This window comes from Talpa occidentalis, unplaced genomic scaffold (genome assembly GCF_014898055.3).
Source record: "Talpa occidentalis isolate TD23 unplaced genomic scaffold, MPIMG_talOcc4v2.1 talOcc4.2, whole genome shotgun sequence".
NCBI lineage: Eukaryota > Metazoa > Chordata > Mammalia > Eulipotyphla > Talpidae > Talpa > Talpa occidentalis.
In genome coordinates this window covers 38,220,089-38,246,668 of record NW_023602073.1, presented here as the reverse complement: position 1 = coordinate 38,246,668, position 26,580 = coordinate 38,220,089, and the positions used below count along the sequence as shown (strand labels likewise).

General features: G+C 46.6%; 1 protein-coding gene across 1 annotated transcript in view; it reads right to left on the bottom strand.

The window, feature by feature from the left end:
- Positions 1–1,147: 1,147 nt before the first annotated feature.
- The window catches only part of LOC119252045 (HLA class I histocompatibility antigen, alpha chain G-like), a gene marked incomplete at its 3' end in the record, with an annotated part of 32,280 nt that continues 6,847 nt past the window's right edge, over positions 1,148–26,580 (bottom strand). Inside the window, exons 3-9 of the mRNA XM_054698542.1 lie at positions 4,008–4,037; positions 3,232–3,458; positions 2,754–3,029; positions 1,886–2,161; positions 1,645–1,764; positions 1,336–1,367; positions 1,148–1,207 (exon numbers count right to left, since the gene is read on the bottom strand). Coding sequence (XP_054554517.1) covers positions 1,148–1,207; positions 1,336–1,367; positions 1,645–1,764; positions 1,886–2,161; positions 2,754–3,029; positions 3,232–3,458; positions 4,008–4,037 — 1,021 coding nt within the window. The remainder of the gene's footprint in view (positions 1,208–1,335; positions 1,368–1,644; positions 1,765–1,885; positions 2,162–2,753; positions 3,030–3,231; positions 3,459–4,007; positions 4,038–26,580) is intronic.

The window sequence follows — 26,580 nt, the reverse complement described above, 5'->3', positions numbered from 1 at the left end:
CCAAGTCCAGTGTCAGGTCAGAAGTCCTCAAATTTTCTTCCTAGTGAGTCCTATGGACTAAGGATAGAATGAGATTTCCAGGTTTTAACAGCTAATTCCCAGATTATGGACAGATCCTCCAAATATTCCTTAAATGTTGGAGTGGATCCTTTGACTCCAGAGTCTCTGTAATTTGTTTCTGCATCCAAGGGTGAAAGTACCCCCTCCTGGGAATCAAACTTCAATTTCCCCAGGAGCCCAGGACCTCACCCAGGTAAAGGACAAGTTTTCTAGAAAAAGACAAGGCCCGTGAGCTGACCATTGAGCCATGTCTTGCAGCAGGGGGCAGCAGAAATGATCCAACTGGAGAAGAGCTGGAGGTGGTATGTGGGTTGATTATTGGTGGGAGCACCACACCTAAGGGTAACAATAACCATAGAAAGATGACCCACATTGTAAGAAAATGAATAAATATATATTTTTTAAAGTTCACCATCCTTGAATGAGGGGCGGACAGAGGAGAGTTCCCAGGGCATGACTTGGAAGATGGGGAGGCTCCTGGAAATGGAGCAGAGGATGAAAATGGAGACTAGGGGATGGGCCCAAAAGGAGTGGTGGGGGCACCAGAGAGGATAGGGCCAGGATGGGCAGCATCGGGGACACTGCTGGGAGAAGGTCTGTATGGGTGACATGGGCTCTGGCTGGGGGCTGGGAGAGTCTCTGTTTTCTCCTGGTAGAACTGCAAAGGGGTTGACTCTATAACTGACCAGTAAATTACTAGTTTTGGGCCTTTTCCTGTCCATGCAGGGCTGGTGTGACTCAAACACACATACTCAGGCTGATGAAGGAGAGAGATGAAGAGAAGACAGATGTTTGGAGGAGGCCCCCATTTCCTGAGCCAGAACATCATCCTCAACTCCACCAATGCTAGGAGCCAAGAGGAGGGCAGAGCAAGGCCTGTGCTGCCCTGGAGGACCAGCCCTGAGGGCTGATTCTGGGGCTCCAGGGCCCCACTCCCTGTAGGCATGTCAGAGTCAGCCCTGCTCACAGCCCCTCTGTGCTGTGACCCTGCAGACACTGCTCTGGAGATAGTGTGAATAAAATAAAAGCAAACAGCAAAATTAAATGGAATCTGAAAACAATAGGAATAATTTTATTCAATCAGATTTATTTTGAAGGTCACTTTAGGGGCTGAGAGACACATCAGAGCCTTGGGTACTGTCATTGCCTGGGGAGAACAAAACAGAACCCGGTCAGAGAAGAGATCACAGGTGGGACTGATGGGGGTGACTCTCCCATTGAATCCACCTATACTGTCCCCAGGGGCTCAGGGATCCAACCCCTGACCACACTTACCTGCAACCTGAGTGAAGGTTCCTCCTTTCCACCTGTGGGAAGAGACATCACGTGAGACCAGGGAGGAGTCAGGTCAGAAGCCTAAAGGAATCTTCTAATCCTGCACCACAAGGAAGTTTCCAGAACTGTGAGTAAAGACCCAGGTCAGGACTGGGAAAAATGAAGAAAGGAGGTGAGGGGGGACTGGACCAAATGCCCTCTGGGCAACACACGTGTGTGTGGATGGTACTTCCCATTAACCAGGCAGGGTAAGTTCTCCCTGGGACTTAAAAGCCCTCAGTGGACAAGATCCCCCACTCCTTTACCCACCTGAGCGCTTCTTCCTCCACTTCACAGCTGCAGCCACCGCAGCTCCAGTGACCACAGCTCCAAGGAGAACCAGGCCAGCAATGATGCCCGCAGTGGGGATGGAGAACTGAGGAGGGGGCACTGGAAGGGAAGGGAGAGTGAGACCCTGAGCCCCAGGTCCCCCATCCTGAGCCACTAGAGTTGTTCCAGAAAGGGTCCTGATTCCTCCAAGCAGAAGCTCAGTGCCATGTTCCCTCCTTACCCCATCTCAGGACTCGGGGCTCCAGCAGCCCCTCATGCTGCACATGGCATGTGTATCTCTGCTCCTCTCCAGAAGGCACCACCACAGCCGTCCATTTCTGGAAGGTTCCATCTCCCCCAGGCCTGGTCTCCACCAGCTCCATCTCCTGGGTCAGGTCCTCCCCATCTTGCTGCCAGGTCAGGGTGATGTCCGCAGGGTAGAAGTCCAGGGCCCAGCATCTCAGGGTGACCTCATGCTCAGAGGTGGGGTGGTGGGTCACATGTGTCTTTGGGGGATCTGAGGGGGTAAATCAGAAAATTCACATCTTGGGTTTCCTCCATGGACACTGAAGTATCCTCATGTGACCATCCTCGGAATGGACAAGACAACTGGTTTGGAAGGAAGAAACATAAAATGTAAAAAGCAGGGTGGTAGTGGTGGGGGGAATCTATGAGATTCCCTTATTCCTTAGAAAGTTCTAGAACCAGGATAAAAGCCCAGGCTAGGATGATGCAGGTCTCTAAGGAGTGGAACACAGACTTTATTTCCGACGAGGGGGTAGGGGAGAGGTGAATGACACAGAAAAGCAGGAATCACATAACTGAAAATGTTCTCAGACCAGAAACAAGACTGAGAGAGAAACTCGTGGTTCTCAAACAGGCCCCTGGTCAAAAGGACCCGGTGACGCGTGATGTCAGGGACTGTCTGTCTTTCTCAGGAGAGACGGGATCCCTTCACTGTCCTTCAGGAGAAGCAGGAGTCTCTGGGAGTCTCTCTAGTGCAGAACATGAAACCCAGGGGAGCCCCCCTCTCGGGACTGGAGAGAGGACTCATTTCCCGCAGTGACTCCAGGCAGGGGGGGACCGGGAGGCCTCCAGGCCCCTCTTACCCGTGCGCTGCAGAGTCTTCTTCCCGTACTCCAGGAATGTGCGCAGCCACCTCAAGTTACTGCCCTCCAAGTAGTTCCTGAATCCCTCTGCCAAACCCTCGGCCTCCCACTGGAGCCGGGTGATCTGCGCGGGCGTGTCCGCAGCGGTCCAGGAGCGCAGGTCCTCGTTCAAGGTCAGGTAATCGACACCGTCGTAGGCGAACTGACTGTATGCGCGGAGCAGGCGCCCGTCGGGCCCCATGTCGCAGCCAGACATCCTCTGGAAGGTGTGAGAGTCTGTCCCCGACCCCCAGTCAGCCCGCGATCTCCCCGCCCGCCCCCCCTCCCGCCAGGAATAAACTAAACAGAATGAAACGGGGTGAAAGTCCCGCGGGCTGTTCCCGGGCAGGTTGCAGAGAAGCCTGGAGGGGGAGACCCTGAGCGACCCCCGTCCGTGGGGATGGGGGTGCTGACCCGGCCCGGACCCACGCCAGCTCACCGGTCTCGCTCTGGTTGTAGAGGCCACGCAGGGAGTCCAGCTGCGCTCGGTACCACAGTGCGCGGCCCCTTAGCATCTGAGTCCTCTCGTCCCACTCCTCCTGCCCCGCCTGCTGCACCTGCTCCGCCCAGGGCGCCCTCGGCTCCAAGTTCTCTCCCGGAGAGTCGCTGTCGAAGCGTTTGAACTGCGTGTCGTCCACGTAGCCCACGGCGATGAAGCGGGGCTCCCTGAGGCCGGGCCGGGACATCGCGGTGTAAAAAAACCTCATGGAGTGGGGGCCTGGGGGCGGGAGGGGAGACCCGGGCTATTCTTCTCCCCTTCGGGGGCTCGAGTCCCGGGGGGCGCCCACGAGACAGAAAGTGGGTGAAAGACGAGTGAGAGTGAAAAGCGGCTGCAGGACGAAAATGGCCGGGACTCGGGGGCCAGAGGAGGCTGGGGTCTCGGGGGACGGAAAGGGCCCAGGACGGGGCGGGGCCGAGGTGGGGGGACAACTAGGGTGGCGGCGAGGTCGCGCCTTTCCCACGCCCGCCCGCGCCCTCGCTCCCGCCTCTGGGAGCGCCCTGTCCCCTCCCGACCCGCACTCACCCGCCCGGGTCTCCCTCGGGGCCGCGGCCCCCGCGAGCAGGAGCAGGAGGGCTGCGCCCCCCATCCCCCAGGACGCGCCTCCACGGAGTCCAGGCGGGCGGGTGGGGGCTTTGGAACGGGCGCCGCGGGGCTGCTGATTGGCTGCTCTGGAGACCTCCAGGCAATGGGGAGTGAGCCCTGGGGTGACTCACCAGTATCCAGGCAGGAGGACCCCACACAGGCTGTGGGAAGAAGTGAAACTGGAGAGATGAGGAAGCCCTGACAGTCACCTTACAGCTGGGGACTGATACCTTGAGAGCCACAACCCGAGACCCCTGCTCTCCTGCACCAAGACCTTTGTCACACTGTTGCCTCCCTGAATCCAGGCCCAGGAATTGGGTCAGTGATTCTCAAACATTTTTCTTTCAAGATGTCTCTACAGTCTCACAAAATGTTACAGATCCCATGTATATTTTTTTTTTACATGGGTTATAGCTTTAAATATTTACTTTACTAGAATAAAACCTTTCAAAAAGATATTATGATGCTGGGAGCCATGCTACTCCTGTCGTCTTACAAAGGTCCAGGCATGGGGCAGATTCCTGAAAAGTCAGGAATCTCTTTAGCTGACTCCTGCTAGAGTCTCATTTGTTTATGGCTAGTTTCTACCAACTTGGCTGCTTAACCGCACCCTTAGGTCCCAGCCACCTTCCCTTTGGTGGTGATGGGATTTGGAGTTCCCAGTGTCTTTGGCTTTGGCCTAGGGTGGGGGTGGAGTCCACAAAGCCTGTATGGAATTAGCTTTAGGACATCCTTTTCCCCCTAACACTGGGTTTGCTTGTAATATATAAAGGGCTGCTGAGACCCTCAGCAGGATGATGTCTGCACCCTGATCAAGTGTTTGCATCTCCTTACTCCCCCTCCCCCTAATCCCTCAGATTTGTCCCTAACCCTCTCAGTTTTGTCCCTAACCCTCCCTAACCCAGATTTGTCCCATGTCCTCTCATCCTTACAGGAATCCCTGACAGGACAGTTTGCCAAGGCTGGTCCCTGGCATTATTACTTCTTTACTTTAGAATATTAATAACCAACATATGCTAACAAAGCATTTTTAAGAAAATTACTTTCTGTAAATGTAAGGATAATCATACAATTGTATGATTTTTTTTTTTAAAAAAAGTTACCTATTGTTTCACTGATAGGTCCATGCAGGAGGCCTGAATGCAAAAACCCACCAGGAAGCCCACCTGGGAACAGGAATGCGGAAGCCTGCCTAGAGGATTCAGACAATGAACCTCCCCCTGCCCTACAATCATTTCTCAGACAAAGAAACTTCCCCCGCCCTACAAATTCTTTTTGTGCCCTACAAACCCAGTCCCCCCATCTGACCTCCTCACCCTATAAAAGCCTGCATCCCCCTGACAATGTGTGTGGCTTCACAGACTCCCACCTTGGGTCCCAAGGTCCGCCCGGGGCGCAATAAATTTTCCCTTCCTTTGAGAAATTTAGCCTGGCTCTCCTTTTCTTTACCACGCCAAATCTTTCATCTGGTGCGTTGGCCGGGAACGGGGTTCTATCCTGCGTGGGGACCCTGCCCCGTCCCGAACCCTCCACTCTCCCTCTTGTTCACTCCCTCTTTCTACCTCTCCCCGTGGAACTGGAAGCCAAGAACCCCTCCAAGCTCACTAAGGCTTAATGGCCGCTGCACAACCCAGGCACCCTCTTTGCAGGAGGTGGGACTTCCAGACTGATACAGGCAGGACCCCCGGGGCTGGGCTCACCTAGACCATTTCATTACCTGTCTCCTAGCTGGTCTGCAATGGGCAGCACCTAAACCTATAAGCTTTACTAAGCTCACAAAGATTACCCAGTCGGGCCTCAAAAAACCCTGCTGCCCTCCTTAGCCGCTGCCTGATGGAGGCGCTCCAGCACCATATCAGGCTTGCCCCTGACTTGCCTGGAGGCGCCACAGTTCTGGCTATGCATTTTATATCTCAGTCAGCCCCAGACATTAATAAACAGCTTAAGAAGGCTGACGACCTCTATCCAGGATCTACTGAATATGGCCTTTACAGTATTTAACAACCGGAAGGAAAAGGACAGGGCAGAGAGGGAACTCCGTAGTCGCCAGAAGGCTGAGCTTCAAGCTCAGGCCCTAGTAGCCGCCTTAAGACCGCCAGGCCCTGCTCCTCCAACCACCTCAGCACCTGCCGCCTGACAGAAGACGACAATGGGCCCCAACAACCACCGCCAGGATCCTGCTTCAAATGTGGTGGAAAAGGCCACTGGTCCAGACAGTGCCCCAACCCCCACCCTCCGCCAGGACCGTGCCCCATCTGCAACACTGGAGAAGTGACTGTCCCTCCACGCCTGGCTGTGGTGGGCCAGTCCTTCCAGCCCCGGCTACTCTTCCACCAGCGGTCTTGGGTTTGGCGTCTGAGGACTGAAGAGGCCCAGACTCATTGACTCTGATAACCTTTGAGGAGCCCAGGGTAATGGTCAAGGTAGCAGGTAAGTCCGTATCCTTTCTGGTTGGCACAGGGGCTACCCTCTCTGTCCTCCCCTCCTAATCCGGTCAAGTTTATCCTTCTCAGGTCTCAGTTACGGGTGCTGACAGCCTTCCTTCTCAGCCCAGGACCACTGGTCCGCTCTTTCCTAGTCATGCCTTCTTGCCCCACACCACCCCTGGGTTGTGACTTCCTGACCAAACTCGGGGCGGCTCATGGTTCCAAGACCCTAGCGCTGCTCTCATCCTCCCACTGCTCCAAACATCTCCTCATCCTCCTCAGGGCTCCCCGCTGTCTCCTCCCACTGTCAACCCCCTGGTCTGCAATTGATTGTTGCAGCCATCATACCCCAGTCCTCATTCGCCTTAAGGATCCCTCTTCTTTTCCCTCTCGCCCACAGTTTCCAATCTCCCTCACTCACCATCAGGGTCTCAAACCATCATCCAATGACTCCTGGGAAAGGGACTCCTTACTCCTACCAGCTCACCCTGTAATACTCCCATCCTCCCAGTTAAAAAAGCTTGACGGTTCTTATTGCCTAGTGCGAGACCTTCACCTCATTAATGAGGTGGTAGTGCCTATCCATGCCGTAGTGCCAACCCCTACACCCTTCTAACTCATATACTGTCTTCTACCACACGCTTCTCTGTACTTGACCTCAAAAATGCCTTTTTTTTACCATCCCTCTGGATCCTCAAGGTTACTTCCTATTTGCTTTTACTTGGGAAGATCCGGACACACACACCTCCCAGCAACTGGCCTGGACAGTCCTGCCTCAGGGGTTCCAGGACAGCCCTCATCTGTTTGGTCAGGCATGAGCTAGTGATCTCTCGTCATGTCATACTCCACCCATCACTCTCCTCCAGGATGTCGCTGACCTCCTCCTCTGCAGTCCTTCTCCGCCACAATCTCAGCAACACATGGCACAACTCCTCACCTTCCTGGGCTCAAAAGGATACCGTGTCTCCCCATCCAAAGCCCAACTTTCAGTTCCCACAGCCGTCTATCTGGGTCTTCCACTAACTCCTTCCTCCAAACAGCTGACGGTGGACCACAAACAGGCCATCCGGGACCTTCCCTCCCCTGAATCGGCAGAACAAACCCTTTCCTTCCTAGGTTTGGTCGGATTTTCCATCATGGATCCCTAATTTTGCTTTCCCAGCCAAGCCACTGTATGACACAGCAAAAGCCTCCCCCAAAGGACGTCTCCAATCCCCCAGGGAGGTCCGCAGGGCCTTCCTTTTACTCACATACATCCATCTTAAGGCACCTGCCCTTGCCCTTCCTCATCCAGAAAAGCCTTTGCTCTTGTTCAGACGCACGTCGGGGCATTGCGGCAGGCGGCCTTTCCAAGCCTCTGGGCCCAGCCCGGCGTCCTGTCACTTATCTCTCCAAGCAGATGGATCCCACCGTCAGGGGCTGGCAACCTCGCCTTAGAGCCCTGGCAGCGGCAGCTCTGCTCACCCGGGAACCCCTCAAACTTACTCTGGGAAGACCTGTCCAAGCACATTCCCCGCACCGCCTTCAGGCCCTCCTGTCTCCCCGCCCGCTCTCCACTCTCACTCCTGCCCGCTCACAGGACTTCCACGTGCTCTTTATCGAAAACCCTCTGGCGAGTCTCACTCAGTCTAATTCTCTCAACCCAGCCAGTCTTCTGCCTGTCTCTGGTCCCCATTCATGTCCTCAAATTGGAGGGCTGCCATGGCCATTGTTACCGTCAATCTGGTAATTGAGGCAGAAAAGCTGCCCAGAGAAACCACCTTCCAAAAGGCAGAACTCATAGCATTTAACCAGGGCCCTGACCCTCAGCAACCATAAGAAAGTCACCATCTATACGGATTCAAAATATGCCTTCCTTATGGCTCACAGTCATGCTGCGATTTGGCAGGTAAAAGCGTTCCTCTCTAGCAAGGGGTCCCCCATCATGAATGCTAAACTTATACTTAAGCTTTTAGCAGCCTTGCAGCTCACCAGCTGCGTGGACACTTACCCGGACAGGACTGGCAGGTTGATTTTACTCACCTCCCTACTCACAAAAAGGTTAAATATCTGCTAACAATGGTTATTAATACAGTAACAGGTTGGGTCGAGGTCTTCCTGCAGCTAGAAAAATGGCTCAGGTGGTAACCGAGGCCCTTCTTAACCACATTATCCCATGCTTTGGCCTCCCCACCTCTCTCCAATCTCACAATGGTCCAGCTTTTTATCTCAAAGATTACTCAGCAGGTCTCCGCGGCTCTGGGTATCACCTGGAAGCTTCACATTCTCCACCACCCACAATCCTCAGGGAAAGTGGGGCGCGCCAATGGGCTAATCAAGGATCACCTGACTAAACTCTCGTTAGAGCTCCGCAGCTGCTCCGGGAACACGCAGACCGGTACTTACCCAGTCCTGCCTCGGATCCTGACCTCAGCTGACCTTCCCCACCACTGCGTCTGGGAGACCGAGTCCTGCTCAAATCGCTTCAGCCAAGGCCACTGCAGCCTCCATGGACCGGTCCACACATGGTCATTCTCACCATGCCTGCAGCGGTAACACTTCTGGGACACCCCTCCTGGCACCATCTCTCTCAGGTCAAATGCGCCCCCGTAACCTGGGTCCTACTAGGATGCGCATTTCTTGTCAGGATCTCCCCTAGCCCAGTGTCCTGTGTATGGAAATTCAAAGTTAGGGAAACCTTTGTCTCAGGGTCCACTGAGACTACCCACTTGGTGGGTACTGCGGATGCCCACAGGCCGGATGCACAGCACCCATCACTCTCACCCTAACTCTTTCGTTGATTACTATCCCTATGAATACCTTGTTTGGTTTCTTTTACCATCAAACCTTAAATCACTGCAAAAATACCTACAAATAATATGAGGGGTGCCCTTACCCGTCATGTACAGTGCACCTTCCAGACAAAGGATGAATGCTCTCTCCGGTCCGTCAAAATACGGGTTTCAATGGGAATCAAGTTAACTCTGCTGTTTCAGATCCTTGAGACCAACGTTGGGTACAGGGAGTCCAAGCCGCAGTGTATTTCTACTGGCTGGCATTTCTACCCAGTGGCAACATTGTCCCGTCTCAAGGGAATATGTCCTGACACAAAATGCCATAGTCCAAGTCTCCCAGGACATCCTCCATTCAGAACAAGTCCTATAAAATCAGCTAACATCATCAGAAAAGACAGAGACACCCTCAACCTGGATTCATATAATCCAAAATGTTAAAGCCTTCCTAAATAACTCTTTTGGGACGAATACCTTCTCATGTTTCCTCTGTGCTTCCTTTCAGAGGCCTCTACTGGCGGCAGCTCCAATTAATTTCAATACCACTACGGCCAAGACAACGGACACTGCTTGCCAGACTCCTCAACTCAATTCTCAGTCCCCCTATGGGACTCCAGTCACAGCTACCCCTGCTAGCAAACTGACGCCCTTGTCGGCTTTCATTCCTGCACTTCTAACATTTCGGTGAAAGGATAGACACCTCCTTAGAAAAACCTGTGTCTTTAGCATCATCACAAAGACAGCTCCCCTCCCTGGCACAGGCCACTCTCCAAAACCGGTGGGCTCTCGACCTGTCAACGGCTGATAAGGGGGGTACCTGCCTGTTCCTCAGGGAAGAATGTTATTACTATATCAGTGAGTCAGGGATTGTAGAACAAAATGTGGAAGCCTTCATGAAACTACGCAAAGACACGGAAAGGGAAAGCAGGGGCTCCAACTCTTCACTGACATGGTTTCAAAATCCTATAGTGTCATGGCTCCTCCCTCTCTTGGGGCCAATACTAACAATAACCTTGTTTTTTCTTTTTGCTCCTTGCCTCCTAAAATTCACACAGGCTCGCATTCGGGAAATGTCTCCTACCACCTTTAATCAACTCCTCCACCCACATTCTCCCATCCCTGCAGAAGACCCTCATAACCAGGCCTGAGCCACCCCCTTGGTTTTTGCCCTCTTCCAGCAGGAAGTAGCCAAAGAAAGAAACTTCATCCTTTTTCCAATCAACTAAAGGCTGGTATGAAAGGTCCATGCAGGAGGCCTGAATGCAAAAACCCACCAGGAAGCCCACCTGGGAACAGGAATGTGGAAGCCTGACTAGAGGATTCAGACAATGAACTACCCCCCCCCAAATCTTTTCTCAGACAAGGAAATCTGCCCCCCCAAATCTTTTCTGGGCCCTACAAAACCCAGTCTCCCACCTGACCTCACCCTATAAAAGCCCGCGTCCCCCTGACAATGTGCGCGGCTTCACGGACCCCCCACCTTGGGTCCCTGAGATCTGCCCAAGGTGCAATAAATTTTCCCTTCTTTTGCGAAATATAGCCTGGCTCTCCTTTTCTTTACCGCTCCAAACCTTTCAACTACATGTTAAATAGATACAGTGTTGGTTACACTGGGATCAAGTTATCAAAAATCACGTTTTACTTTTTACCACAGATCCCTAAAGAAAAATTAGTCTATACTGTAAGTTGTCAAGTTTATAGTTTAGGACTCAATTTTCCATAATTCTGGTTTTCTCTGGGAGTTTACATTTTATCAAGGCAGCAAGTGCCCTCAGTTGATTTTTAAAAGGGACAGACTCACATTCATTTTCAGGGAAGTGTCTGCCAATTCAACTAGTCTAAGGAACCATGGTTTTAGCCATTCATTCCTTCAATTAAAAATGATATTGCCTAAAAGAAGAGGCAAATTCACATCATACATTTTTCCCCCTGGGACACGGCCCTTTGGACTGTAGTAGACATGCCTTATGTGCACTTCCTTGTCATCGCTTCAGACCTTTAAAAATATGTGGATTTCAGGATGATAAATAGAAAAGATGCTTTCGTGATTTACCCAGGACATTTTGAAGTGAAACTGGTCCGGATTTTTTTTTTTTTTCTGCAAGAAAGTAGTGGTGAAAAACAACTACTACTGCAGTTGGTACTATAATTTCCACTCTTACTAAGTTTTACCTTAGCAAATGTCAAAATAGTGAAAGGCAAATGGTGTCTAAGTGATGTTATAAAAATAGTTTTGAACTCCTGGATCCCGTGAAAAGTTCTGGGTGACCTCAACGGTTCCACAGATCGACTTTGGAAATGCTTTTCTCAGTGAACCAGGGATAGTCTCTGCCTCTGTCTCTTATTGAGCTCTCAGAATCCACCTTCTTGGTTTGGATTTCCAATTTTCAAAGTTTTTCTTAGAGCTTTGTCCCTGGACTCCCTGGAAGAGAACTCAGTCCTCAGAGATGATGAGAGAGTGCTCAATCTGACAAGGGAGGTGGAGAGACAGGTACTTCTCTTTGGAACTGGGAGAGTTAGTGTCTAGAGGCATGAGACCCACTGATAATCTTTTTTGATTTTGTTTTTCACCTGCTTAATATGTATTTCCATCCAGGAACCTCATCTTTAAGAGAGATAATATTGGCCCCTTGATTTTACATGTGTGTAGTGCATCTGAGTTGATGCTCCCAAAGCATGAAGAGGTGTGTGGTCCAATAGAATGTTCAGGAAGAAAGAAATGTTCTACATATGCACTGACCAATATGGTGCCTCTAACTGTTGAAATGTGGCTCTTAAGCTGAGATGTTGCACATTTTACTATATATCATTTAAAATTAAAAAGCCATATGTGGCTAGTAGCTACCACATTGACAGTACATATCTAGAATGTTCCTAACTTTCAGTATCTGCCCCCCAATACATTGTTGTATAATAAAATAGTAAAATATAATGTACAATAAAATTACCTTCATGTGGAAATCATGGGTTTTAGGTATATCCTTAAAATATGGCATGTCCAAATAGTTTAATTAACATGTATTTTAACAACAGATGGAGAGGTGAGATCCCAAATCTGAATACAAACTCTGTCAAATCCATGGCTGATGGCTAAACTATGCCGATGTGTGGGACACTCAAAAGAAATTGTTGGAAAACGAGAAGGAACTTAAAGGGCGTTCTACCCTTGAGTGACAGACACATCCTGATGCAATCTGTGAGTCTGCACCTATGACTGATGACTTCCCCAATCCACACAAGCTCAGAGAACCAGAAGAAAAATCTTACTGACTCGAGGAATAAAACATCAGATTTGGTGGCTGCATTTGAGTATTTGGGTATGCCGGCACAAAGTAACCAACAAGTGGGTGAATGCCAACATCTGGGTAGACGCTGTCCAACACCATTGAATCACATGGAGACAAGTCAAACCCTTTAAGACCCAGAATGAAAATGCAGCAAGTGGAGACTGAAGCAACAGAGCAGGGGCCCAGCTGTGCACATTGCAGGGGCAGATTTTGCCTGGTTCTGGCAAAATGTCCAACTTCAGTGGGGAAGAGAGGGAATCCCCAGAAAAATAAGGGTCCAGATGTGCTCAATCTTATATCTTTCATGTATTTAGAATTAAACCTGCTTTCTCCATGGTGCTTGTTTGAATAAAGCCTGACTACTCTCTACAAGGTATCGGCATAATTTTCTTTCTTTGACAAAAGGATATAAATATTTAGTGGCCAGATGATGGACAGTAGAAGTTTTTCAAATGTCCACAGGTTTTTTTTATACACTCAAGAGGTCAAGACCTATTCCCCTTCTGTGAGTCCCTGGACTTGCTGGCTCCCTGCTCATAGAGGAGACTGAGGCACGTGCGCCACTTCACAGCGAGGCTCAGAAGGTATCGGGATCTCCTGCTTGATCTCTTTGCTCCTCTCTGGGGGAAGACATTTGCTGTGCTGGGTGGACACTCAGATGAGGAGATGCTCACACGGTGAGGAACTGAAGCTTTTTTCCAGCAGCCACGTACATGAGCCTTTATGTTGATCCTCCCATGTCCACCAAGCCTTTTCTTCAGCCTGACATTGTGATTGCAGCCTCATGAGACCCCGAGATGGAACCATCACTGGGGTAGAGGCCAGAGGTGTGGAGGGTGAGAGGATTCATCAGAGACAGAGTGGGAAACAGAACAGGCAGATTGACTGAAATACACTGCTTAGAGGAGCAGTGGGCGAGTCAGGAGAGGTCCGCTGTGCCATGTGGTTAGCTCCCTGGCCGGGGATCGAACTTGTGCTGCAGAGGCTGTGGACAGCTTCATAGGTTGTCTTAATCCCTTGTGCCACCAGGGAGACCCATAAATAAATAAATCTTAAACAACAAAAAAAGAAGTCTTGGAGAAAGAAGTCATGAGTGTGGAAGCCCTGGGCTTGGATCCTAGATCTGTGTCATGCTAAATATGGGAATGTTTCCACTCTTTCCTGTAAAATGAGGCTAATAGAGTCTAGGTTGTCTGCCTCACACAGGTGATAAAATGATTAAGCTTAAACTTACAGTACTGTAGAAGTGAACTATATATTGCTTACAAGAGATGAAGTTTCAATATAAAGACACATTGAAGGTAAATTGATGGAAAAAAGATAAGCTATGAAGATAGAAATCATAAGGAGATTGGAGTGGTTCTATTAAAATCAGCCATAAAAGATTTCAAAATAGAATTCATGGGCATATATAGAGAACTCCCTCATGATGATAAAATCTAATAGAGTGAGAAACTTCAGAGTACAGATAGAAAGGAGACACAGTTGCCTGGCTGGGGTATGGAGAGAGGATCAAATATAAAGGTGCAGCTATTGACAATAGCTAAGATATGGAAACAACCTGAATGCCCAAAACCAGATGTCTGGATCAAGAAGATGTGCTATATATACACAAGGGAATACTACTCAGTAATCAAAAAAGATAAACATGCCATTTGCAGTAACATAGATGGAGCTGGAAGGGATTATGCTCAGTGAAAAATAAGTCAGAAGGAAAAGGAAAAAATATCGGATGGTTTCACTTAGAGGAGGAACACAGGGAAACCATACAAGGCATTGGGGGAAAAAAGACAAAACTAGCAGCAAACTAAACATTGGAGACATTCATCTGGGGATAAAGAGGGAAATGGATCAAAATGGGAGGGAAGAGCAGCAGAGTCTGTGATGATGTTCTCAGGTGTCCTGGTGGAGGCACTTTCATGGGGACAACACCTGAGAGGAGAAATCAAATACTGTACAAAAATGAAGAACAATGTAAAATATATAAATAAACAAATTTCAAAAAAACAATATAAAGAAGCAGGAGATATTCTAGGATGAGGGGGCTGTGCTGTCTGTGCTCTATGGCAGTTCCAGGATTCTATTTATTTAGAATGTTTATTTATCTATCTATTTACTCTATTATTTATATTTACGTAACTGTCCATCTAAAATTGGCAAATTTTATTTCATGTAAAGAAATCTTAAGAAATAAAAGTGGGGAGAAAAAAGACAAAGTTAATACACTAGAGTTAATTAAAAACAGAGAATTCATTGCTAGAAGTTCTGTCCGAAGGAATGTTAAAGGATTTCTTCCAGGCCTCGGGAAGTGACAGTAGATAATAACTCACACATTACAGCAGTAACTAGCAATAGAGACACACAGAATACTCTTTTTTTGTAGCTTGTCTTAACTTATTGAACAGATATGACTGCTTTATTTTTTGTTTTACAGTTTTATTTGGCTTGTTTATTTTGGTTCAATATATATATATTACATGAATAACATTAAGGTGGTTAAACAGAACTATATTGCTGTAAATGTCCTATATGTTACGAAATGTAGTTCAATTAAGTAGATATTGAAAAATGAAAGACAGATTTAAGTATTTACAACAATAAAAAGTACTGAAATAAATATATCTAAAGCCACATGAAGAATTAATTTCACAGAAAAATACTTGTTTGAATAAAGAAAGGTAGAAAATGATGACATGGAATGAAAAAGATGCGAGACAACGAAAAAATAAATATCAAAATGATAGACTCAAATCTAACCATATCAAATACCGGATGGTCTCACTCATAGCAGGAATTTAGAAAACCTAAATAAGGGACCAGGAAAAAGACTAATTACAATAAAGTAAAAATCAAAGTCAACAAGCAAATATAGACCAGAGACACACGTGGCGGCGGGGAGGAGAGGAGGGATTAGGATAAAAATAAGTGGGGCGGGAATTGTAAGGGGAATATAACCAAGATGAAAATGCATACAATGTGCAAAAATGAAAATGAAAAATGATGTAAAAAATAGATAAAATAAAATAATAAAAAAATAAATAAATCAGGCACTGCTGGTGCCCTGAGAGGCGGCCCCCTGAGCAAGCAGCTTTGTGGCCTGAGAGGCTTGGGTCAGGCCGAATCCAGACCCCTCCAGGAGGGCGCGCAATGCGGCTGGGTTCAGGGACCTTCGCAGCTGGCCTCGTAGTGATCCAGGTGCTGGGGTTGGGCTGTTCCTTCGGGGTGTCAACCCAGCCCTGCGTTTGTCCTGCTCCCAGGACCTAGCACCGAACAGAGCCCCCAGTGCCTGATCCCGCAGCCGGGGCAGCTTCCAACAGACCAAGCTCCCACCACCTGTCCTCAGTAAAGTTGTTATTATACTGGGGAAAAAAATTAACTAAACCCCAATCAAAAGCCTGCGATTCTCTGGCACATATTAGAAAAACTAGCAACAACAAATGCTGGCGAGGCTGTGGAGAAAAAGGAACTCTCCTGCACTGCTGGTGGGAGTGCAAAATGGTCCAACCACTATGGCGAGCTGTGTGGAGATTCCTCAACCTACTAAAGATAGAACTTCCATAGGATCCAGCAATTCCACTCCTAGGTATTTTCCCAAATGACACAGAAACATTAATTCCAAAGGTCACCTGCACCCCTATGTTTATAGCAACATTATTTACAATAGCTAAGCTATGGAAACAACCCAAATGCCCAAAAATAGATGACTGGATCAAGAAGATGTGGTACATATACACCATGGAATATTACTCAGCCATCAGAAAAGATAAACCCATGCCATTTGCAGCAACATGGATGGAGCCAGAAGGGATCATGCTCAGCAAAGAAAGCCAGAAAGAAAAAGAAAAATACCGGATGGTCTCATTCATAGCAGGAATTTAGAAAACCTAAATAAGGGACCAGGAAGAAGACTAACTGCAATAAAGTAAAAATCAAAATCAACAAGCAACTACAGACCAGAGATACACTACAGCGGGGGGCAGGGGGAGGAGAAGAGGGATTAGGGTCAGAATAAGGGGGTGGGAATTGTATGGGGAATATAACCAAAATGAAAATGCATACATTATGCAAAAATGAAAAATGATGTATTATATAAAATTTTTAAAAAGCCTGCGATTCTCAGATTGTATAATATCAAGGAGATTTGTATTCTATGTGTGTTAGAAAGACTTTCTATACAAACAAATATAGGTTAAAAGTGAAAGGGTGAAAGGACTTACCAAGGAAATAGAAAGTAGAACCACAAACCTTTACTGTCATTGCAGGAGGTGGCAGGAGCGAGGCCTGAGGTACCCAGACAGCAGGTCCCTGCCTCTCTGTCCAGGAGGGAGGGTGAGAGCAGAGTGTGGGAGGCACAGTGGATCTGGGGAAGGACTCTGGGTGCTGGGGGGGTGGGGGTGGTGGTGTGGTCACTACCTCTGAAGAGATGGGAGCCTGTTCCCTACATGAATTGTAAATCACCGTGAGTGCAATTTGAAAAACAGCCCACAGCAAAGGGACAGGGAGTGGAAGAGAAAAGTATCTGCTTTGGTAATTTCACATCGAAAAGATGTGAAATTATTCCCCTAAATCACACACAGTACTGTAAATCAGTGTTGCTTCAATTAAAAAAAAATAAAATAAAATAGGCCTCAGGAAAGGCACAGGGAGCTGAAGGGAAAAGCATCTGCTTTGCAGTCTCCAGGGTGTGGTCACCAAGGGGCTGCAGAGAGAGGCTGTGGGGAGAGAAGATGGCGCCTCGGACACAGGCAGCTCCAGAGCCTCCTCTCCTCTCCCCCACTCCCCCCACCCCAGCCTGGTGCCAGGGCTGCTCACAGGGCATCTCACCCCCTCCCCCAGTGATGCTCAGCCCCAGCTCACCCTCTCAGCCTGAGGCACACACACCCAGCCTCTCCCCTGGCTGCCAGACTAGGACAGCGCCGCAGCGCCCCCGTGTGGCCACAGGGCTGAGGGCAGAGGGTGAGAACCCTTAGGTCTCCCCATATTCTCCTAGAGTTCCCAGAAGGACAGGGCTGTGCACAGGAAGGGGAGAATACAGCTTCAGGTTCTCAGTCTGACCTGTTTCCTAATACACGCTAACATGATGAAGGTCTCCTGTCTCGCCCGCTGCTCCCCTCAGCAGTGTATTTCATCAGTCCACCTGTTCTGTTCCCCGCTCTGTCTCTGGTGAATCCTCTCACCCTCCTGCACATCTGGCCTGCGCCCCGGTTCTTGTATGCATGAATAAATAAATCTTTTTAAAAAATAGGGTCTAGAAGTACAGGTCATGACCTGAGCTATAGTGTCATCACTGGTCCATACAAGGTGTTTAGCCTTAATAAGATCCTTAACGGATCACTGGAGGAGGGGGGAGGTTAAGGCAATGCACCAAAAATTCTTTTTTTAAGGGACACATTGGAGAGTGATATCTGATTCTTTTTTTTTTTTAAGATTTATTTATTTATTTATTTATTTATTTATTTATTTATTTATTTATTTATTTATTTATTTATACAAGCACTGGGTACAGTCAGAAGCATGGGAGGGTGAGAGAATTCACCAGAGCCAGAGCGGGGAGCAGAGCAGGCAGAAGGACCGAAGTACACTGCTGAGGGAGCAGCGGGCGGCAGGAGAGGTCTGCGCGCCATGTGGGACCCTCGTCTGGTGGCCCGGGAGCAGGCGGGGATCGAACCGGCGCTGCAGAGGCTGCGGGCAGCTTCGCAACCCAGCACTCAACCGCTGCGCCACCAGGGAGGCCCGATATCTGATTCTTAATAAAGGCCCAGCTAAACCTGGATTCCAGTGTCTAGGACAGCCGTAATAATTAAACGGAAGGTTGCAGGTTGTGTTCGTGTCCTGTGATGAGTTTCTGTCTCATTCACCCCCAGGTGCTCTCCAGTGTATCACCCTCTTTTCTCTCTCTTTTATGACTTACTACTCTCCAACATTTTCTAGGTGTTCCACCGTTCACTAGTGTATTGTCCATGTTTTCACTGTCATTTGAGATCCCTGAAGGCAGGAGTTTTCTTGTCCCATGAACACATTTCCTCAAATGTAGAGATTGGCTAGAAATATCCGTTAAAGTAATGAAGAAATGTACTGGCCCCTCTCTCATTACCTCTTGGTTCACATCCTATTCCACTATCAGTTCTCCCCTGTATCTCTTGATTTTTCTATCTCTGTCCCTCCCCCAGACCTCATCTCTTCCCTTACGCTCTTGACCCAGACTAACAACTTCTTCTAGATGATCCTGGAGGGGAGGGTTTTAGACCCTTCCTTCCATCTGGAGGACACTAGGCTGAGATAATCCATCCTCAAAAGGAAACACAGAATAGTCAACCTTTCACAGGCTAATACTGCTAAATACACAGCTCATGCATTATTATGCCCATAGTTGCCCCTTCTTATCAAAAATGGACTTCTGACCAGGGAACGAGGATGAGGTAGGAGGAGAAAACTCCATCCTGCCACATTATCCGACAAGCATTATTGGTGATATGTTGGAACCCAAAGTGAAAAAAGCCCTCCAAGAAACTGAAGGAGGAGGAAAGTAAGATTACCTTGAGACAGGTGTACAGGAAACGCACCAGTGCTGGAAGCAGAGGAGGAAGGTAAATCTCAAGTGGAGGCATTGCCATGTCTAAGCGAAGAATTTATCCCTGATGAAGGCCTGATCAAAACTGGAATTAGACTAAATATTTACTTAGCCTCATTACTTCCAAACACCTTACTAAGAGATTTCCTTGCATTAGCTCTCTTTTTTTTTTAATATTTATTTATTTATTTATACAAGCACTGGGTACAGTCAGAAGCACGGGAGGGTGAGAGAATTCACCAGAGCCAGAGCGGGGAGCAGAGCAGGCAGAAAGACCGAAGTACACTGCTGAGGGGAGCAGCGGGCGGCAGGAGAGGTCTGCGCGCCATGTGGGACCCGCCTCCGGTGGCCAGGGAGCAGCCGGGGATAGAACCGGCGCTGCAGAGGCTGCGGGCAGGTTCCCAACCCGGTGCTCAACCGTTGCGCCACCAGGGAGGCCCTGCATTATCTCTTGTAATCCTGTAAAGAGCCCTTTCCTTTACTACCATTGGTCACTGGTCTTATCATCAGAGCTAGATTACTAAGACCATGGGAACAGGAACCAGGTCTTTTGTTTCTCTTAATTCTTTTGCTTGATATTTTGTCCAAACATCATAGCACAATACACAGTACTGGGAGGAACTGCCAACACTGGTTGATTGATTAGTTCCTCTAGTCAGCGATTTTCCTCCCCTCAGAAAATACTCTCCTCCTTTAGCTTTTCTATCTTTAACAGTTATATGCATAGCCTCCTCCTTGCCCTTAACTTTGGGGTCTTCCTTCCCTCTGTGAGAAACGCCTCTTCCATTTTTCTTTGGCAGACATCACCTATTTGAAAACAATGTAACTTGGTGGCTGGGTGGGTGGACTTGTAAGAACAAGATCCACAAAATAGCCATGTGACATTGGGCACACTAACACTTTGTGTCTGTTTCCCTATAGTGAAATGGTACTAAAAATAAATAATTCTAGAATTGCTGTAAGAGTTGTTGTAAAGAGTTGAAATATAAAGAGTTGATTATCATAGAGTTAAAACCTAATTAAAGACAAAGCATAAAATCGCAAATGCAAAGTCAAACTGAAGAGAATATTTGGGGGAGAAGAAAATAAGTTCTAACCAAATGATAGCTGGTAGGGTATTTTGATTGTAGGCAAAATAAATTGCATTTACTGGTTTAAACCCTCAAGCCCACACCAAATGGAATTTACTAGTGTTCTAACTGGCTCAGAGGTCACCAGTCAACATTGGGAAGGATGGACATACAGGGGTCTCAAGTGTTGAAATTCATTTAAGATATCCTGGGGGATGCACTGGGATGATTTTGATCCAACTGTCTTCCATTCTGAGCTTGGTCTAGAAAATCTGGGTTTTGTCTTTTCTTTGAAGAAGAAGGAGTGGAAAAGTACATGATTAATAGTCACCAAAGTTCATGTAGAATGGGGCAGGGGTTAAAATCTCTATTGCTATGGAAATAAATTACCACACAGCCAGTGGCTTAAAATAACACAAATCTGTTATTTCATTGTTCTGGAGATCAGAAGTTCAAAATCAATCTCAGTGGACCAAAATCAAGACCTTGGTAGTGCAGTGTCCCTGCCACCTGCTCTGAGAATCTTATAGAACATATGGTAATCACAGCAGGATTATTCCCTCATCTTTGTCATATAAAGTAACCTGATCCATGGGGCAATAACTCACCTTAAGCACAAGTCCTGCCTATATGCAAAGGAAGAGGATTATACCCACCCTTTGTGCGTCTAAAAATGTACCCTTTAGTATGTAGAATGGGTATAGATTGGTACACAGATTGTAGTACAACCTAGGAGGTGTATGTGAATTTAAGAGCAATTATGTGTAAAAGTGTCCGAGGAAGGAGGAGAGAAAATAGGGTTCAGAAAGGAGGTGATTTCTGAGCTGAGTTTTAATAGACAAGAATTCATCTCTAATGGAGCTACACATTCAGATTTCTGAGTAAAAGACTAATCCTTTACTCTAGACCACAGAAAATTCCCAACAGAGCCAGAAATTAAATCCAGGCAGAAATAATCATTTAATCAGTCAGTCAGGCCACCTTGCCTTGCTTTGTGACTTAAAAGGGCTTAGAGAATACATCTGGATTCCATTTCGAAAGCTTACTGAATCTGAAATTCTTGTTATCTTAGGATTACTAGTGATTTTCAGGACCTTTTTGCTAAAAAATGCCATAAAAGAGCAAGCATATGTGGAGTTGCTGGGAGGAAAAGTAGTCATACTATTGTCTAGATGGCACAGCAGTTGAATTCAATAATCAGCCAGTTGCCTTGGGCTTACTAATTTCTTTGAAATCTTACACTGCAATGAAGAATTGCAGGGTGGTATGAAATGTGAGAAGGAAAAAGGGGGAGAAGACTATTAACAAACACAAAATAGAAAGGGAGCAAGTAAAAGCAGTGCATGAAGTTCCAGCTGGCTAGCAGCAATTCATCACTGCTCCACTGTGGAGGATTGGAGGGTAAAGGAATGTCCCCAGACATTCCTTTTTCAATGGTTCTAGGGTTGGTTGAATCTAGTGTTCACCTAGTCTGAACACTTTTCCGTATTCAAAGGTTGTTTTTTTTTTTTTGTATTTGCAATTTTTTAATCCAGCTAGTATATTAACATTTTTTTTAAATCAGGCTTTGTAGAGGAATTCTCAAGTAGACATGAATTCTCATGTCTCAAGTAGTGTACTAGAGGTATACTAAAAACACTATTCATTTTTTATCTGCCATTCTTTTTTGTTCTAGTATTCAGCTAGCCTACAGTTAATCAAACAATGAAAAACAGCAGCCTGTCTTGTGCTCTCCCCTGACCATTTTCAGTATTTTGGATATATTCTATGCTACCTACAAATAACGTAGTTATGTCACTCTTGCTTTGTGAGCTTATTTTAGAAATATTTCCTGACGCCAGTAGCTTTTTATCACTATTTGTACTTCCTCTCTTGATTAATTTTGCAATGGTAAATGATATCCCCCTTTTATATAGTGTTGGATTATCTGTACAATAGTACCTCTTGACTTTCTCTCTTGCCTTAAAAGGACTTAATAGGAATGATGACAGGTGAAAATAGTTACACAGAATATTAATAGATGGGTCATAAAAAAAGGTGTTTCATGTGTAAATGAGTTTAAGAAATTCTGGGTAAATAAGTAGAAGTTGTTTATAATGGAGCATATCAGAAGCTTTGATGAGCAAATATGTGCTGTAAAGCTTCCAAAGAGCATGTGATATGCAACATTTTCCAAACTTCTGATGATAGAAACTTTTTCACAGCACATCCAGTGATATCTTAAGGAAATGCTTATAAAAAGGTCCAGGAGGCAATCTCCTATGTGATGTGATAGCAGGAACACAAAGTTACCTTTTAGTGAAACAGTAGTGATATGCTAGGGCTTTGAGAACTGGATACCTGTGGGTGCTATACTGAGTGCTAGCTGTGCAACTGTGTAGAGCAACCCCGATACAAAACGGGGTGCCTGACTGTGGGTCCTCACCCACGCGCTTTAAAGGACTTATCAATGCTCTACTGCAGGCACATGCGAAAGGTTAATAAAAGGTTTATTTACAAGGGAAGGGAAATGAGGAAATGTACAGCTCAGGGAGAAAAGTGGGAGACAAAGTTTTAAATGAGTCCTACCCGATCCGCCGATCAGGAATCCCAAAATGGCGCTCTGAGAGCTGGCTGCAAGCCAGGAGCTGTGTAGCCAGGAGGCGAGCGACAGCTAGCCAGCCCAAGGCCCACATGTTTGGTTTTTATATCCAACCTGGCTGCCCAACTCCACCCTCAGGTCCCAGCCACCCTCCCTTTGGTGGTGACGGGATTTGTCTTCCCAATGTCTTGATGGCTTTAGTCTGGAGTGGGGGTGGGGTCCACAAAGCCTGTATGGGATTAGCTCAGGACATCATTTCCCCCTAATACTAACAGTACCTCAATTTTACAAAGAGAGAGGCTGAGGTATAGAAACGGCAAATACTTTGGACAGTGTCCCACCACATTAAGTGGCAGTCATGATTCAAATCCAGGACTCAGGTTTAAAAATCCCCCAGGACACTCTTCTGCCTCCCCCAATGACAGCTAAACTGCCTAAAATGAAAGCAGTGCAAAAGGACTGTTTAAAGACCCAGGCACTTTAATTAGATTCTGTCATTTTCTGTAATCATCATGCTGACTTTTACCTCTGTAGAGCAACTTATATTACACCAACATCATTTACATTTATTATCTCCTTGAGTCTCACCCAACCCTGTCAGTGGACTGAGAAGGACACAAAAGTTTGAATGTGCTGGCTAACTCAACATCACTCATCAAGGACTAAAATAGTCAGGGGTTTACCTTATTACTAACTTTATCCTAGTGAGAAGAGTGTCCAAATTTAATGAATAAAAATACAGGAATCTACAATTTAAAAAATTAAAAATAAGAATAAAAATCTTTGAATAGTCTAAATTATCAGGTTTGATTAACTCTAGGCTAGTTGAATGCTAGAACGAAAAAGAATGTCAAATAAAGAATGAATAGTGTATAGGTCTAGTACACTACTTGAGACATGCTTAGAGTAAGATTTCACTTGCATTGTTAATCTAAAATTTTTATATGCATTTTATCTGCCAACTTGATAACTGGAAACAGAGCTCAGAACACAGGATTGAGTAAAAGTAGAGATGGGAGGCTAAGTGACCTGGAGCAGTGTGACATTAAGCTCTGTCTCTGAGCTTCTCAAGTGGTGTGTGCTGATGGTTTAACAAGATGGGGAGGTACTGGTTCCCTCAGCCCCCTGCACAATTAAGGAAGTCAGAAGTGGTAGAAACACAAGTTCTTTTCAGGACTCCCTGAAGGGTGACCCAAGCATGATGAGGTCTAAAGGGGAGGAATTCTTTTTATTTATTTACTTGTTTGTTTGTTTGTTTGTTTGTTTATGCAAGCACTGGGTACAGTCAGAAGCACCGGAGGGTGAGAGAATTCACCAGAGCCAGAGCGGGGAGCAGAGCAGGCAGAAGGGCCCAAGTACACTGCTGAGGGGAGCAGCAGGCGGCAGGAGAGGTCTGCACGCCATGTGGGACCCTCCTCCGGGGCCAGGGAGCAGCTGGGGATTGAACCGGTGCCGCAGAGGCTGCGGGCAACCTCGCAACCCAGCACTCAACCGCTGCGCCACCAGGGGAGGCCTGGGAGGAATTCTTTAGTAAGTAGAATGGGTATAGACTGTTACACAGATTGTAGTTCAACCTAGGAGGTGTAGGCACAAAGGTGTGTATGTAAATTTAAGAGCAATTATGTGTAAAAGTGTCCGAGGAAGTAGGGGAGAAAATGGGGTTCAGAAAGGAGTTGATTTCTGAGCTGAGTTTTAATAGACAAGAATTCATCTCTATTGGGATCTACACATGTATACCTAAGAGAAGCCAAATTCAGAACAGGCCCACTGTTCTCTCGGATGGCTTTCAGAATAGTTCCATCTACATCGGCAGCCAGCTGCAAAGCATGCCACTACCCATCATGGACAAGGAAACCCATGCAACCACAAGTTTGTATTCCAAATGCCCAAAGGTGCAAGTTGTCGGGGTGAAGGTGGTCAGGACACCTTTCAGGTATGAGCCCACACAATATAACTCCAAATCTCTTTCACATAAATTGGATAAATGTTGCTTTGTGGCTGATGTGCTCTTACTGGCAATCTAGCTAGCTTCTCAGATGACTGTATTCATATTCTGTAAATAGAGTTTCATTGCTACTTTCAAATATTTGATACGTAAAATATAGTTTTTGAACTCTGCATTATTGCAAGCTAAAATTTAACATCATTTGTCAATAAAGGAAAAGGAAAAACTATTAAAATCTTTAAACATAAATTTACTCTTGCAAGTGTTTGAATAGGCTGTGAAAAAATGGTTTCAAGGTGTTATCACCTATGTGCAAAACTGTAATGGTGATGATGAGAATTTCAAGAGAATGCATTAAAAAGTCAATTAGCGTTCACTTGTAACCATTTCAACATTAAACATGATAGAAAAAGCTATCCTGACTTTCACATCCACAAGAGAACACTGCTCCTACCTTAAGAAGAGCGACCCAGATAATCTACAAAAATCATGTTTTTTTAAGCCTGAAGAGAATTCAGGTTGTAAAAAAAGCCTAATGAACCGGATCCAAAAAGTGACAACAACCTCCTAGGAGAGCGGCTTTTTTCCTGAGCAGCAAATCCAATGGAAAAGGAAGCTGAAAAAAAAAGCAGCTGAGCCTTCAAGGCGATTTTAAAGGGTTTAGAATCCCCAAGAGCTCAGACACAGGGGCCTGCACCTATCCTTTGGCCCTTTTCCATGGACCTTCACAGGACAGCTTGAGGGGGCAGGGAGATAACTGAGAGACCCTGAACTCAGGCATGGAAATCCTGCTGAAGTCAGAGAGGAAGAACTAGGGGAAGTCCCGAACACCCACGTCATGGTGCTGCTGATGAGCAGCATGTACCTCTGGGTGAGGAGCTGCAGAACTGAGAAAAACAGCTACTCTCTGTCCCCAGGTACAGATGGGAGTCTGAGGAGAACTGAGAGTAATTCCAGGAGAACTCAGAGTCACCCCAGAGATACACATGGGCCTTCCCTTGGGTTAGGTTCTTCTCCCCACTGAGGGAAGGACCAGGAAATGGAGGTAGACAGCCCACCCCAAACACAACTACAAAAGACCCCCTGAAGACTAAGGGCAGAACAGGGATATGGAGAGAAACCCCAGACTTTGCACTGAGTACTAGGAAGGGACCATGTACAGTGGTAGAGGGCAGGAGCGTGGATACCTCTCTTAGGAGACAGGGGGGAATTTTTCCCCACCCCCCTGGGTTCTTCCGACACTAGACAAATACATTTATATCAAACAGATAAGTAGGAGAAAATATCAAATTTAATAACAGATATATGGAGAATTTACATTATAAATTCTAAAATAAATGATGCACGTCTGCGGTTTATATTCTGTGTGAAGGGATCTAAAGTATAAGGTGGTTGGGGGTCATTTCACGTGATGAGGAGGGAACAATTTCATATGACAAAATCTTCCCTCTGGATGTTTGTCCTGCCTTAAGGTAGGTTCCTCTGATTTTAAAAAGGGGAAAAAAAAGGGGTTGTTTCTGGAAATATCCTTAATTTAGTAAATCTAGATAATCATTCTTGAAGAAGTAGTAACAGTTTCAGTTGAGGATCTCAATTGATCCTAGTTCTACATATCAAGATAACATATATGGGGGGGAATCTAGATATCTTAGAAAAAGTCTATGTGAACCTTTTTCAGGAGACTACCACCACAGAGGAATAAAGCAAAAGCAAACAGATCCTGTTAAACATGAAGGTAAGAAAGAAGTGATTGGCCTCCCTGGTGGCGCAGGGGTTAAGATGTAACCTATGGGCCAACAGGCATATGAAAAAATGTTCAACATCACTTGTAATCAGGGAAATGCAAATCAAAACTACCATGAGATACCATCTTACACCAGTGAGAATGGCACATATTAAAAAAACTAGCAACACAAATGTTGGCGAGGTTGTGGAGAAAAAGGAACTCTCCTGCACTGCTGGTGGGAGTGCAAACTGGTCCAACCACTATGGAGAGCTGTGTGGAGATTTCTGGACCTACTAAACATAGAGCTTCCATATGATCCAGCAATTC